General features: G+C 38.7%; 1 protein-coding gene across 1 annotated transcript in view; it reads left to right on the forward strand.

Moving 5' to 3' along the window:
* WWTR1 (WW domain containing transcription regulator 1) overlaps nt 1-15,124 on the forward strand; it is a 167,014-nt gene that overhangs the window by 112,336 nt on the left and 39,554 nt on the right. Inside the window, exon 2 of the mRNA XM_053709979.1 lies at nt 7,899-8,029. Within this exon, the coding sequence (XP_053565954.1) occupies nt 7,899-8,029 (131 nt within the window). The remainder of the gene's footprint in view (nt 1-7,898; nt 8,030-15,124) is intronic.

Consider the following 15,124-nt stretch of genomic DNA (forward strand, 5'->3'; position numbering starts at 1 on the left):
GAGGGACGATACTTTGGGGCTCCAGCGGTCCTCACTCATTTGGCACCAGCGGCGCATATTGGGAGTTGAGAACATGGTGGCAATTCGCTCATATGGACTTGAGGGGGGAGGCGATCCAGCTAAAACTGAACACCCAATACCCTTGGGCACTATGAATACTGCCCACGTAGCATCAGTCATGGCGGATCGTAACCTCCTGGCAGGTCACCGAATATTTCCTACTCTGGCTCGTAGTGGTTTGTTTGGCAGGGGACAAGCAGATCGGATCGGCGAGAAGGCAGTTCAAAGCGGACCCTACCGTATAGAAGCAGAGCTCTTCCCTCGCTATGACTGCCCTATCCAGTTTAGCTCCATTGTCAGGGTTCAAAGTTTTGCTCAAGCAGCGGCCCTCCATGATGCGGATGTGAGAGTGGGCATAGGTTGAGCCCTTGTCCTTTTTTTTTTCTGCACAGTGTTTAATCTGGCCATATTGTCAACTGACTGAATAGTGAACTATGTTTTGGACCTTGTTATCCTTTTTGCTTACTATACTGCACGCTCTCAGGCTTTGTGAGGACATCTCTTATTTTTGATTACAGTATTGCTCATTGTGCCTGTTTTTGGGCGCTCAACACAGACCATATTTATGAAGGTTTATTATTCGCAGTCTTATACCATGTTTAAGAAATGTTTACACTATAGATATATACTAATCTAGCTAAATGTTATACAGTAATGTAGGGTTGGTTGTGAGCATATGTGCAACTGATGTACTTTTGGTCTTGAGCAATATCGTTTGAGCAGATATTGTGTGTGTAACATTACTGACAAATGAGCTTTGCTATAGCAAGGATAACTATACTGCAGTATCATAGCTATAACTACTTTATCCCTTTGCTTCATAACTAACTGTTAACTGCTTTTCATGTTAGATATAACTTTTTAAACATGTAGTAGTTGTTCCTTTTAGTGCAAAGATTTATTTGTTAAGATAAGTCCGGTCTTATTGTATATTTATATATAGTCAATGAATGCAAGCTCCTATTATATTTGGTATGATCACTGTAGGTGTATGTATGTTTGTCATTCTGCACTTTCAAACTCCTCTCATGTTAGTCACACACTCTGATGGATAAATAGCACTATTACATGGTGATATCTTTATTTCATTCCCATGCCTGTTTGGCTAAGGCAGGACCTTAGCCCCTACATGTACCCTCCAATTCTAGGGAAATCTCTATCGTGACAGACATACTCCTAGTAATATGGTGCAGCCTTTGATCTGGAAGCTCCCCTGCTAGCGGCCGAAGCAGTGGGCGCATGCTTCTTATAAGTGTGTGGCTATATAGATGTATTTTAGTTTTAACTACATGTTGCCATTAACTTCTGATGATTGTCATATAAACAGAGCTACTACATGTGACCGACTCATCTACCCTTCCCATACCGGATGTCCTGACAGAAATGGAAGTCATCCATTTATATAATCAAGTTTAGCTTGTCCCGCTAGGGGCTTGCTATACCCCTTTATTGCAGACAGTCTCCTTTACCTTGCTCTGGTATATATCCTTGAAGTTTGGTTCGCCCCAGCCCAGAGTAGGTGTCCCTAGGCCCTTATTATAACCGGAGATATACTTCCTTATTGTTATTTGCCCTAACCAATCATTTTAATAGCGTAGAGTTTCTTCTATTATATCTCCCACATCTAACTGCCCACCTCCCCCCCCCCCACCCCCTAATAATGTACCTCCTAATTTAGGAGATCTAACTACACGACTTATCTTGCCTATGTCGTATTCTGTTTATTCCTACTTCATTATTTTACTATGTTGGTTTTACCAGTTCTCCCACATATTTTTATACATAGCATCTCCATATACTTAATAATAATAATATACTTTATCATAAATCTCATTAGACATAGTACCGCAACCATCACTACTTTTATGCTTGTAGCTTTTCATTTCCCCACAGTGTTGACTTTATCCCTCTTTTTTTTTAGCATTATCAAAATGATCAGCTTCACTTACAAATTGAGTTAAAAGTTTTAAATCTAACAACTCTCCCAGTCTTAAACCTACTCAATTTAAAGTTCATCCTATTCATACCCCTTAAAAATTGTTTTACTATATTATTAGTTACCAGTTATAACATCATGAAAATGTAAAATCTGAGGTGAATGTTAAGGGATCCATGAGTGATCTCTCCTATTTTAAGCAGCCTTCTACAAATACTTATTTTTTCTTTTCATGGTCTGAGGCCCAAGTGAGGCCTCATATGTCTGCAGAGAAGGCTTCGATTATCATTGGCATCTACCTACTTTGTCTCTCAATAGTACAATTAATATTATTAACCTTGGTTTTTGCAGCCTATAATGTATACTATATAGATACCTTGTTATTGTTTCTCTTTGCAGGTGACTGTATATTGTTCAATTGTTTGACTTGTTTGCCGACATTTTTCCCTCAATAAAAATTATTTAAAAAAAAAAAAAAAAAAAGATCCTATGGATAAAAAATTAGAGGGTCTCCTAAAGAAAATTTTTGTTCATCAAGGTTTTCTTCTCCAACCTATTGCGTGCATTGTTCCTGTAACTACTGCAGCTGCTTTCTGGTTCGAGGCTCTAGAAGAGGCTCTTCAGATGGAGACTCCATTAGAGGATATTATGGATAGAATTAAGGCCCTTAAGTTGGCTAATTCTTTCATTACAGATGCCGCTTCCCAACTGGCTAAATTAGCGGCAAAGCATTCAGGTTTTGCCATTGTAGCACGCAGGGCGTTATGGCTTAAGTCCTGGTCTGCCATCAAAATCTAAACTTTTGAACATCCCTTTCAAAGGAAAGACCCTATTCGGGCCTGAACTGAAAGAGATTATTTCAGACATCACTGGAGGGAAAGGCCATGCCCTCCCTCAGGAAAAAACAAATAAAATGAGGACCAAACAAAATAATTTTCGTTCCTTTCGGAACTTCAAGAGTGGTCCCGTTTCAGCTTCCCCTGCTGCAAAGCAAGAGGGGAATTTTGTCCAATCCAAGTCAGTCTGGAGACCTAACCAGGCTTGGAACAAGGTTAAACAGGCCAAGAAGCCTGCAGCTGCCTCCAAGACAGCATGAAGGGGTAGCCCCCGATCCGGGACCGGATCTAGTAGGGGGCAGACTCTCTCTCTTCGCTCAGGCTTGGGCAAGAGATGTTCACGATTCCTGGGCTTTAGAAATTGTGTCCCAGGGATATCTTCTGGACTTCAAAGACTCCCCTCCAAGGGGGAGATTTCACATTTCTCAATTGTCTGCAAACCAGACAAAGAGAGAGGCTTTCTTACGCTGTGTAGAAGACCTACATACCATGGGAGTAATCCACCCAGTTCCAAAGGCGGAACAAGGGCTAGGGTTTTACTCAAACCTGTTTGTGGTTCCCAAAAAAGAGGGAACTTTCAGACCAATCTTGGATCTCAAAATTCTAAACAAATTCCTCAGAGTACCATCATTCAAGATGGAGACTATTTGGACTATTCTACCGTTGATCCAGGAAGGTCAATATATGACTACCGTGGACTTAAAGGATGCGTATCTACACATCCCTATTCACAGAGATCATCATCAATTCCTCACATTCGCCTTTCTGGACAGGCATTACCAGTTTGGACAGCTCCCAGAATTTTCACAAAAGTGCTAGGGTCCCTTTTGGTGGTTCTAAGACTGCGGGGCATAGCAGTGGCGCCTTATCTGGACGACATCTTGATTCAGGCGTCGACTTTCCAGCTAGCCAAGTCTCACACGGACATCATGTTGGCTTTTCTGAGATCTCACGGGTGGACGGTGAACATAAAAAAGAGTTCTCTCTTCCCTCTCACAAGAGTTTCCTTCCTAGGGACTCTGATAGACTCGGTAGAAATTAAAATATTTCTGACGGAGATCAGAAAATCAAAACTCTTAACCACTTGCCGAGCTCTTCATTCCATTCCTCAGCCATCAGTGGCTCAATGTATGGAGGTAATCGGACTTATGGTAGCGGCAATGGACATAGTTCCTTTTGCCCGCCTACACCTCAGACCACTGCAACTATGCATGCTCAAAAAGTGGAATGGGGATTATGCAGATTTGTCTCCTAAACTGCATCTGGATCAGGAGACCAGAGATTCTCTTCTCTGGTGGTTGTCTCAGGACCACCTGTCTCAGGGAATGTGTTTCCGCAGACCAGAGTGGCTCATAGTAACGACAGATGCCAGCCTGCTAGGCTGGGGTGCTGTCTGGAACTCCCTGAAAGCACAGGGCTTATGGTCTCGGTAGGAAACTCTACTCCCGATAAACATTCTAGAACTGAGAGCGATATTCAATGCGCTTCAGGCGTGGCCTCACCTAGCTGCGGTCACATTCATCAGATTTCAGTCGGACATCATCACGACTGTAGCTTATATCAATCATCAAGGAGGAACACGGAGTTCTCTAGCGATGATGGAGGTAACCAAAATAATCAGATGGGCAGAGGATCACTCTTGCCATCTCTCAGCAATCCATATCCCAGGGGTAGAGAACTGGGAGGCGGATTTCCTAAGTCGTCAGACTTTTCATCCGGGGAGTGGAAGCTCCATCCGGAGGTATTTGCCCAGCTGACTCAGCTATGGGGCACACCAGAATTGGATCTGATGGCGTCCCGTCAGAATGCCAAACTTCCTCGTTACGGGTCCAGGTCCTGGGATCCCCAGGCGGTACTGATAGATGCTCTAGCAGTGCCCTGGTCCTTCAATCTGGCCTATGTATTTCCACCGTTTCCTCTCCTCCCACGTCTGGTTGCCAGAATCTAGCAGGAGAGAGCTTCGGTGATTCTAATAGCGCCTGCGTGGCCACGTTTGCAGACCTAGTGGACATGTCATCGGTTCCACCGTGGACTCTGCCAATGAGGCAGGACCTTCTAATCCAAGGTCCATTCACGGATCCAAATCTAATTTCTCTGCGTCTGACTGCTTGGAGATTGAACGCCTGATTCTATCAAAGCGTGGTTTCTCCGAGTCGGTCATTGATACCCTGATTCAAGCTAGAAAGCCTGTCTCCAGGAAGATCTATCATAAGATTTGGCGCAAATATTTTTATTGGTGTGAATCCAAGGGTTACTCATGGAGTAAGATTAGGATTCCTAGCATATTGTCCTTTCTCCAAGAAGGATTGGAGAAGGGATTATCAGCTAGTTCCTTAAAAGGACAAATATCTGCTTTGTCTATTCTTTTACACAAACGTCTGGCAGATGTCCCAGACGTTCAAGCGTTTAGTCAGGTCTTGGTCAGGATCAAGCCTGTATTTAAACCTGTTGCTCCGCCATGGAGCCTAAACTTAGTTCTTAAAGTTCTTCAAGGGGTTCCGTTTGAACCTATGCATTCCATAGATATTAAGCTTCTATCTTGGAAAGTTTTGTTTTTAGTAGCTATCTCTTCGGCTCGAAGAGTTTCTGAGTGTGATTTGAGCTTTGCAGTGTGATTCACCTTACCTTGTTTTCCATGCAGATAAGGTGGTTTTATGTACCAAACCTGGGTTTCTTCCCAAGGTTGTTTCTAATAGGAATATAAATCAGGAGATTGTTGTTCCTTCACTGTGCCCTAATCCTTCATCAAAGAAGGAACGTCTGTTGCACAATCTTGATGTGGTTCGTGCTTTAAAGTTCTACTTACAAGCAACTAAAGATTTCCGTCAAACATCTTCATTGTTTGTTGTTTATTCTGGTAAACGGAGAGGTCAAAAGGCTACGGCTACCTCTCTTTCCTTTTGGCTGAAAAGCATCATCCGTTTGGCTTATGAGACTGCTGGCCATCAGCCTCCTGAAAAAATTACTGCTCATTCTACTAAAGCAGTGGCTTCCACATGGGCTTTTAAAAATGAGGCTTCTGTTGAACAGATTTGTAAGGCGGCGACTTGGTCTTCGCTTCATACTTTTTCCAAATTTTACAAATTCGATACTTTTGCTTCTTCGGAGGCTATTTTTTGGGAGAAAAGTTCTACAAGCAGTGGTGCCTTCCGTTTAAGGTACCTGTCTTGTCCCTCCCTTCATCCGTGTCCTAAAGCTTTGGTATTGGTATCCCACAAGTATGAATGAATCCGTGGACTCGATACATCTTACAAGAGAAAACATAATTTATGCTTACCTGATAAATTTATTTCTCTTGTGATGTATCGAGTCCACGGCCCGCCCTGTTTATTTAAGACAGGCAGTATATTTTTATTTAAAAAACTTCAGTCACCTCTGCACCCTATAGTTTCTCCTTTTTCTTCCTAGCCTTCGGTCGAATGACTGGGGGACGGAGCTAAGGGAGGAGCTATATAGACAGCTCTGCTGTGGGTGCTCTCTTTGCCACTTCCTGTTAGGAAGGAGAATATCCCACAAGTATGGATGAATCCGTGGACTCGATACATCACAAGAGAAATAAATTTATCAGGTAAGCATAAATTATGTTTTTCGTGTTTTTATTTGCAAATTAGTATGTCTTCTGGAATTCGTCAGTAAAACAGGGTACTTCACAAAACTGCAAAGTGTTGTGTACACAGACAGTACTATATAAATATTGTGTAGATAGATAGAAATGGTTATATTCCTTTCTCGTTTTTATAGAACTATATTCGTACTAGTCTGTATACGTTTTTCTACATATCTGGAGTAAAACGGGTTGAGAGGGAGTACATTTAACTCAGATCTATCTTTCACTCCTCACATTCAGTCCTTGGCTAAATCCTGCCGCTTCAACCTTAAAAACATCTCTAAAATTAGACATTTCCTTACACATGACACAAATAAGATTTTAATCCACTCTCTCATCCTTTCCCGTCTCGACTACTGCCACTCTGTCCTCTCTGGTCTCCCTATATGCTGCCTAGCTCCTTTACAACCCATAATGAATGCCTCTGCCAGGCTCATCTTCCTTACAGGTCACTCTTCATCTGCTGCACCTCTCTGCCAATCCCTTCACTGGCTTTCTCTTGCCTCCAGGATTAAACGCAAAATTCTGACTCTGACATACAAAGCCCTCAACTGCACTACTCCCTCCTATATCTCAGACCCTGTCTCCAGATACTTTCCCTCCTGTCCCCTTCACTCTACTCACAATCTCCTACTCTCCTCCTTTCTTGTTAACTCCTCACATTCCCGTTTACAGGACTTCTCCAGACTTGCACCCATCTCGTGGAACTCTCTGCCTCGCTCCACAAGACTCTCCCCTAGCTTTGAAAGCTTCAAGCTCTAAGCTCTCCCTAAAGACTCTACTGTTCAGGGATGCATACAACCTACAGAAACCTTTTCTAATACCAGTTCCTTTTTTCCATTGCTATCCACCCCCTTTGCATGTAAGCCTGTGGCGCCAATTTATCACGGCCCGAATTGGTCCGTATACACCTGTTTCCGCGCATACCTTCAGGCTCTGAGGCGGCGGACAGCAATCCGCACAAGCATTTCTAGTGAAATGCTTGTGCAATGATAAATGCCAACAGCGTATGCTGTCGGCATTTATCAATGTGTGGTGGACATGATCGCTACAGCGGATCATGTCCGTTCTCACTTTCATATATTCACCTCATAAGAGCTGACTACAACAGTGCGACACTCGGCAGGGCCTCTACCCATTTGATCCCTATAAATGTTACCTTGTATACCGCCTATTTTTTTTAGCGCTGAGGAATCTGTTGCGCTCTACAAATAACCGATAACAATAACAGTTATACAAGGCGTTTGTGTGGTGTTTTTTCTATGCTTTCACAAAGGTTTACCTGAGTTTGTATTAGCCAAACAGCATTTACTTTGATTGTGAAGGATTTTTTTTTGTGACTCTGTAAGATAATATAGAGGTACCTTTATTTTGCAAATCTAGTGGTGTGTTCATATATTTCTATGTACAGAATTTGATCCTTTCCCAGCTTTTCACTCAAAATGTATTTTCATTGCAGTCACCTTGAGAAAATTACAACATGGCAAGACCCTCGGAAGACCCAAACAATGGCACATATGAACCACCATCCTGTTACCACTTCTACTCCAATGAACCAAAGATCACTGGCTTTGTCACAACCAAACCTTGGTAAGTTCAGTATACGGTTCACTTTTTATAAATTAATATTATTAATGATAATAATAAAAAAATAATAAATCTGTACCTTCCTACAACAACCCATGTAAGCATTTAAGCAGGTAAACTCTTTGAAATAACAGGCACTGACCTTCGACCTCCAAAAAGGCAATTTCTTTAATTTAAAGGGATATTGGAATATTTTTTATACATGCATAGTATATATTAGCAACGAAATACTAGCTGTAAATAGATCTGTGCCCTGCGGCTATCACAGCCTGGTATGCACGTGGTTCAGGCACTTTGCTACATACTTAGGTTTTAGAATTTGATTTGTAGTAAGGGAGCACAGGACAAGAACATTTTTTACAGTGAAAGTAAAGAAAATAAATAACGATATTGTTTACTTTTCAGTCATTTATTTATGGGAAATTACATTTTGCATTTAATGTAATTTAAATGATAGTTTTGAAAAAGATAATACATTATAATAATAATAATGATACTTAGGGAATAATTAGCTATTTCTATTAATTGTATGGTTTGTTGCATTTAATATATATGACTAAGGACTATATATATTTTATAGGGAGATAGTGCTTAATATTTTACGTAGTGCATAATTTTGTTGTGCATGGAAAAGGTTCAGTTAAAGGGACATAATACTCATATGCTAAATCACTTGAAACTGATGCAGTATAACTGTAAAAAGCTGACAGGAAAATATCACCTGAGCATCTCTATGTAAAAAAGGAAGATATTTTACCTCACAATCTACTCAGCTCAGCAGAGTAAGTTCTGTGTAAAAAGTTATACTCAGCTGCTCCCAGCTGCAGGTAAAAATAAAAAAAAAATGAAGAAATGAACAGCAGCCAATCAGCATCAGCAGTGCTGAGGTCATGAACTCTTACTGTGATCTCATGAGATTTGACTTAACTCTCATGAGATTTCATAGTAAGCTTCCTTTACCTGATTGGTGAAATAATATGAGAGTTCACGAGGCTCATCCCCTAAGCTGTCCTAGGACAGACACACTAAAATGCTGCTTAGAAATCCTTTACAATGGGATGTGGCTACTGAGGAACTTTTGAGGTAAAATATCTTTCTTTTTTACATAGAGATGTTCAGGTGATATTTTCTAGTCAGCTTTTTACAGCTATACTGCATCACTTTCAAGTGTTTAAACATTTGGGTATTATGGCCCTTTAAGCACTGTAAATGTTTGCGTATTATAAATAATAATAATAACATTAAAATAAAATAAAGACTTCTAAAATATCAGAAAATGCATGTTAGTGCATAACTGATGCTGTTATATCGGTGCTCACTTGCTCATATGGACATCTCCCACATCCTTATTGGTGGGGAAGGACAAACCTCCACTTGCTTTGCACACATGTAATAACAACCCTACAAGCTAGAAAGCCACAGTTCCTAACATTTTTCAAACTTTAACTTTTGCATATTCCTTTAAGACAGGCTGCAAAATGAAATTTATTTCAAGCCCAGTGGTCAGACAGACTATTAAAAGATATAAATAAAAGTTGAAGAGCACAGGCTTTTAGATAAGATTATAGGCATAACCAATAAAGGTTGGAAGGAGAAAAACACGAATAAGAATTAGTGTCATGATTTGAATAAAATAGTTTGGGTGTTTCAGCCAACCTTAAAATGGAATGCTCTACATTTGCTAATCCTTTCCATTATTAAAAAGAACATTTTTATAAGGTTCAATTAAAGGGACCTGAAACCCAAATTATTTTTTTTGTGATTTAGATAGAGCAAATTTGCTTAATTAACTTGGTGTGCTTTGGTGAAGGAGCAGCAATTCACTACTGGGAGCTAGCTGATCGTATCAGGTGAGCCAGTGACAAAAAGCATATATATGCAGCCACCAATCACCAGCTAGCTCCCTAGAGTGAAATTCTACTCTAGAGCCTACCTAAGTATGCATTTCCTTAAAGGATACCAAGAGAACAAAACAAAAAAGATATGACGTAAATTGTAAAGTTGTTTAAGATTGCATGCTTTGAACTATAGGCATCTTAAGAGTTTAATTTTAACGTTTTTATGTCCCTTTAATTATTATGTGCATTTCCTTATATAAATTTGCAAGCAGCGCATTAAAAAAGTCATATTCCAGAACTATATTTCCATAGCTTCCAGAATATCAAGAGAAACATAAATGTCAATGTCTATATGTTTATTTTTTCCTCCTTGTGATAGAATTAATGAACGCCATGCAAGTGTTTATGCTTTTCAAGAAAAAAAAAGAAGGAAAGAATTAAAAAAAAAAAAAAAAGTTGAACTATTTTCTTGGCGACCACTCGAGAACACATTTTGAACCATTTCATCTTGAAAGAAATGGCAAACTACACCTATGTCTTCAGCCTTAGCATTTTCTTTATAGTCTGGAATTAAAATGTGTCTTTCTTTTGAAGATTTGCCATCCCTTGGCTTCGAGTTTTAAGCATCCCCAGTTTGATCCCAGGTCTGTACATTTAATCTGAAACATGTGTGTTTAGTTGCTCAAGTACTTATTATAACATGGAAAATATAGTGCGCCTTGTACAGTCTGCTCCTCTGGCTTACGCTGAGTTTTGGCTTTGTTTGAATATACAAAAGCACTCATAAACATTTTATCAAAAGAATATAAATGTGACTAAGCAGTACCACATCCTAACATGACTGTGAGCAAACAAAAACCTCAGGGGAGAGATCACTTAATCTTCAAATAATTTCTCCGGTGCCGCAAAACCTACTTTTGCCTCTTTTGCTTGTTTCTAGTGTAAGCAATTCACGTCTTTTCCGAAGCAGCGCCTGTTTATTGCAAACTCCATCTGCTTGAAATTAAATGATGGTAATTCTGGAAAACAATCATGACTCAACACTGCAGTCTTTTTTTTTTTTACTTAGTAACTATTGGTATCTTCCAATCCTATGGTAAAACAGCAATTTAAATGGCATTTCTAAAAGGGACGTTCTGATGCAAGAGTGACATGCTCTAATTTATTGGCACATGTCATTTTTTCATTGCTGACCTTGGCTAACTATGGGCAAGATTACTAGTGGAGCACTAACAGTTACGTGCGTTCATATTACAAGTTGAAAGTAAATGCGATCGCTTGAGCACAATTGAAATCCGTGTTTCGGGATAGTGTGACCTCAAAGCTCGCAAAACAAAAAAGTGTCCCAAAACACATCAAAAATACATATAACAGTACAGTTACAATCATAACATTATCTAATAAAAATTATTTAAAAAAATATTGCATAAAAGTTATGACTAAAAGATGTGTGTACATATGTATTTATTATATATGTGTATATATATATTGTTTTACAGACATATATAAACACGTAAATGCATATATATATATATATATATATATATATATATATATATTGCAGTTAAGTAGATGAAAACATGAAAAAGCATATTTATGCAATATTCATATTTAATAAAGTGTTATACTGTGTATTTATTGTAAATATTTCACATAGGGGACTATGTTCTTTGTACTTTTAAATAGATTCTCCTATATATATCTGTATACATCTATACCTATATATAATCATCTGTATATATTAGTATAGATATATGTTGTACTAAAATACCATCAGATATAAATGTAGAATATGTATTTATGAATAAATAAAACATATTCTGCAATGTGAAGAACATTGGAATGTGAAATATTCATATTTACATGTCGGGTTTTCACACTTATAAATATGTGATCTGGTTTGTGCGCAAGTATAGTGTTTATGCTCCATTGACTTCTATGGGGAAATACGTTAACGCGATAAAATAAATTTAAGTTCAGCTTTTTGCGCACATCAAGTTAGCGTTTGGGGGAAAACTTTTTACTTTCAACTTGTAATACCATCGTTACGCGTCGCACGCAAAAACCTTACTTCTAGCGCTCCACTTGTAATCTGGCCTAAAATGTTTAATTTTGTATAGGAATTTTTTTTTCAGATTTTTACCAGTAATATAGCCCTGAAAGATATTTTTCCATTTAAGCTCAATAATGTCAAGTAAGCTCTTAAAGGGACAGTCAACACCAGAATTTTTGTTGTTTAAAAAGAAAGATAATCCCTTTATTACCCATTCCCCAGTTTTGCATATCCAACACAGTTATAATAATAGACGTTTTACCTCTGTAATTATCTTGTATCTAAGCCTCTGCTGACTACCCCCTTATTTCAGTTCTTTTGACAGACATGCAGTTTAGCCAATCAGTGCTCACTCCTAGGTCACTTTACGTGCATGAGCTCAATGTTATCTATATGAAACATGTGAACTAATGCCCTCTAGTGGTCAAAATGTATTCAGATTAGAGGCAGTCTTCAAGGTCTAAGAAATTAGCATATGAACCTCCTAGGTTTAGCTTTCAACTAAGAATACCAAGAGAACAAAGCAAAATTGGTGATAAAAGTAAATTGGGAAGTTGTTTAAATTTGCATGCCCTATTTAAATCATGAAAGTTTTTTTTGGACTTGACTGTCCCTTTAATTAGTTGCAGAGTGCGACAGGTCTTAAATGGAAACGTACCAATTCTTTATATATTTCTCTAATTGGCTATGGTTGTCCAGATAGGGGTAAACATAATCAAGATGAATTGCTTTTCAATAATGAGTGCATCTCAGGACTACAAACCATTTAAATTCCTATAAAATATTTGGGCCTAGATTACAGATTAATTGCTTTTCAATAGGTGCATCTCAGGACTGCAAAACCATTTAAATCCCTATAAAATATTTGGCTTAGATTACAAGTTGAGCACATTTTGTGCTCGTCTCTCTCCAAATAATAGCGCACAATCAGGTATTTAAAGGTGTTGGTTAGAGCCAACCAAAACAAAATGTTTAACCAAATGTTTTTTTTAACTCGCTCAATACATAAATTGTGCACCAAATACTTTAAATGGGAATTGGTAGTAGCGCACTCATTGCCCTCTAAAATACCACTTTCACATTTAATGCTTTTGAAAAACAGATATTAACTGTTATCGTTTGCTGTTGTGCATTCAAACCCTGGATGCTGCAAACCATTGGTTTTCAAACCTGTCCTCGGGTCTCCCTAACAGGCCAGATTTTAAGGATATCTAAACTAGAGCGCAGGTGAAATAATAAGCTAATTGGTAAACATGGTTATTTTACCCGCTCTCACCCAAGGTAATCCTGAAAATCTGGCCTGTTAGAGAGGCCTGAGGACAGGTTTGAAAACCAGTGCTATAAACTAAAGAACTTAAAGGGACATAATACTCATATGCTAAATCACTTGAAACTGATGCAGTATAACTGTAAAAAGCTGAAAATATCACCTGAGCATCTCTATGTAAAAAAATATATTTTACCTCACAATCTCCTCAGCTCAGCAGAGTAAGTTCTGTGTAAAAAGTTATACTTCACCTGCTCCCAGCTGCAGGTAAAAAAAAAAAAAAAAAAATAAGAAATGAACAGCAGCCAATCAGCATCAGCAGTGCTGAGGTCATGAACTCTTTTACTGTGATCTCATGAGATTTGACTTAACTCTCATGAGATTTCATAGTAAGCTGAATAGGGAAATAATATGAGAGTTCACGAGGCTCATCCCCTAAGCTGTCCCAGGACAGATATACTAATATGCTGCTTAGAAATCCTTTACAATGGGATGTGGCTACCGAGGAACTTTTGAGGTAAAATATCTTTCTTTTTTACATAGAGATGTTCAGGTGATATTTTCTAGTCAGCTTTTTACAGCTATACTGCATCACTTTCAAGTGTTTAAACATTTGGGTATTATGGCCCTTTAACTAAAAACTCCACTACTTGAGCAGAATCTTGTGCTCCGTCAGCTTAGCACTCAAGCGTTATCTGACAAAAATTGTAGCACTGTATTATATGAGGGAAAAGAATGCCCCTGCACTTTCCGGCAATTAAGGGAAGTGATAGAAAAGTCAAAATTGAACTTTCATGATTCAGAAAGAACATGCTTTTTCTTTCCAATTTACATCTATTCTCTAATTTGCTTTGTTCTCTTGGAATCCTTTGGTAAAAAAGCATACCTAGGTAGGCTCAAGAACAATAATACATTACTGGGAGTTAGCTGCCGATTGGTGGCTGCATATATATGTCTTACCATTGGTTCACAAGATGTGTTCAGCTAGCTCACAGCAGTGCATTGTTGCTCATTTAACAAAGAATATCAAGAGAATGAAGAAAATTTGTTTAACACTGTATTCTCTATCTGGATCATGAAATAAATAATGGGGGGTTTCATGTACTTTTTAATATTGTAGCATGCTTTATACCACTGCATATACAATATACTGTATATTAGCCATGGATTTGTAATACCAGCACAAATATGCAAGTGGTATGGATTCCCCTTCAATGTGGTATGGATTCCCCCTTGCAGTGCTGTGTTCTTTGTAGTGTCATTGTAGATATGTGCTTTGTATATATAAAATGTCAGGGGTCTCCAAGTAAAGGTCCTTACCAAGCTTATTGTATACTACAAATGAGTTGTATGGTCACTAGGGTGAAAGGTATTGAATATACCAGACAAGCTGCAGAGTAATCATAATGATACTCACATCTGGCCGAGTGAATCTGCTGTTGGGGAGGGCCAAGATTAAGGGGGATTACACATTTAAAAATAAAGATTATCTGTCATCAAATAATGAACTAGGCCCTGAGGCACCTGTTTGGCAAGGCCATTTCTAAACAGAATTACCTGATGATGTCAGTGTAACAAAAAAAAATGGACCACTAAAAATAGAGGACTTTCCTCTTCTTCAGAAAGTTTGGGGTGCTTCCTGCAGGATTCACACAGTGACTGCAGCTGCTAATTTTGTATCTGTCCTTAACCCCACACCAGAAGAAGCAAAGGGACATTCTAATTTGAAATATTGTTTCAATTAGTCCAGAGCATTTTATTTTATCCCTTGCAAACATTTTGTTTAATGCCTACATATGGGTTAAACACATAGCTGAAGTCTAAAATTGCAGTTCCTGAGCAAGACACCAGTGAGCCATTAAGGAGGAGCATGCACCTATGACCTCCAATCATCAGCCATGTTTTGCACAGGAGCTACAATGTGTTGTTACTCCAAGCAG

The sequence above is a fragment of the Bombina bombina genome, chromosome 4, assembly GCF_027579735.1.
Source record: "Bombina bombina isolate aBomBom1 chromosome 4, aBomBom1.pri, whole genome shotgun sequence".
Taxonomy (NCBI): Eukaryota; Metazoa; Chordata; class Amphibia; order Anura; family Bombinatoridae; genus Bombina; species Bombina bombina.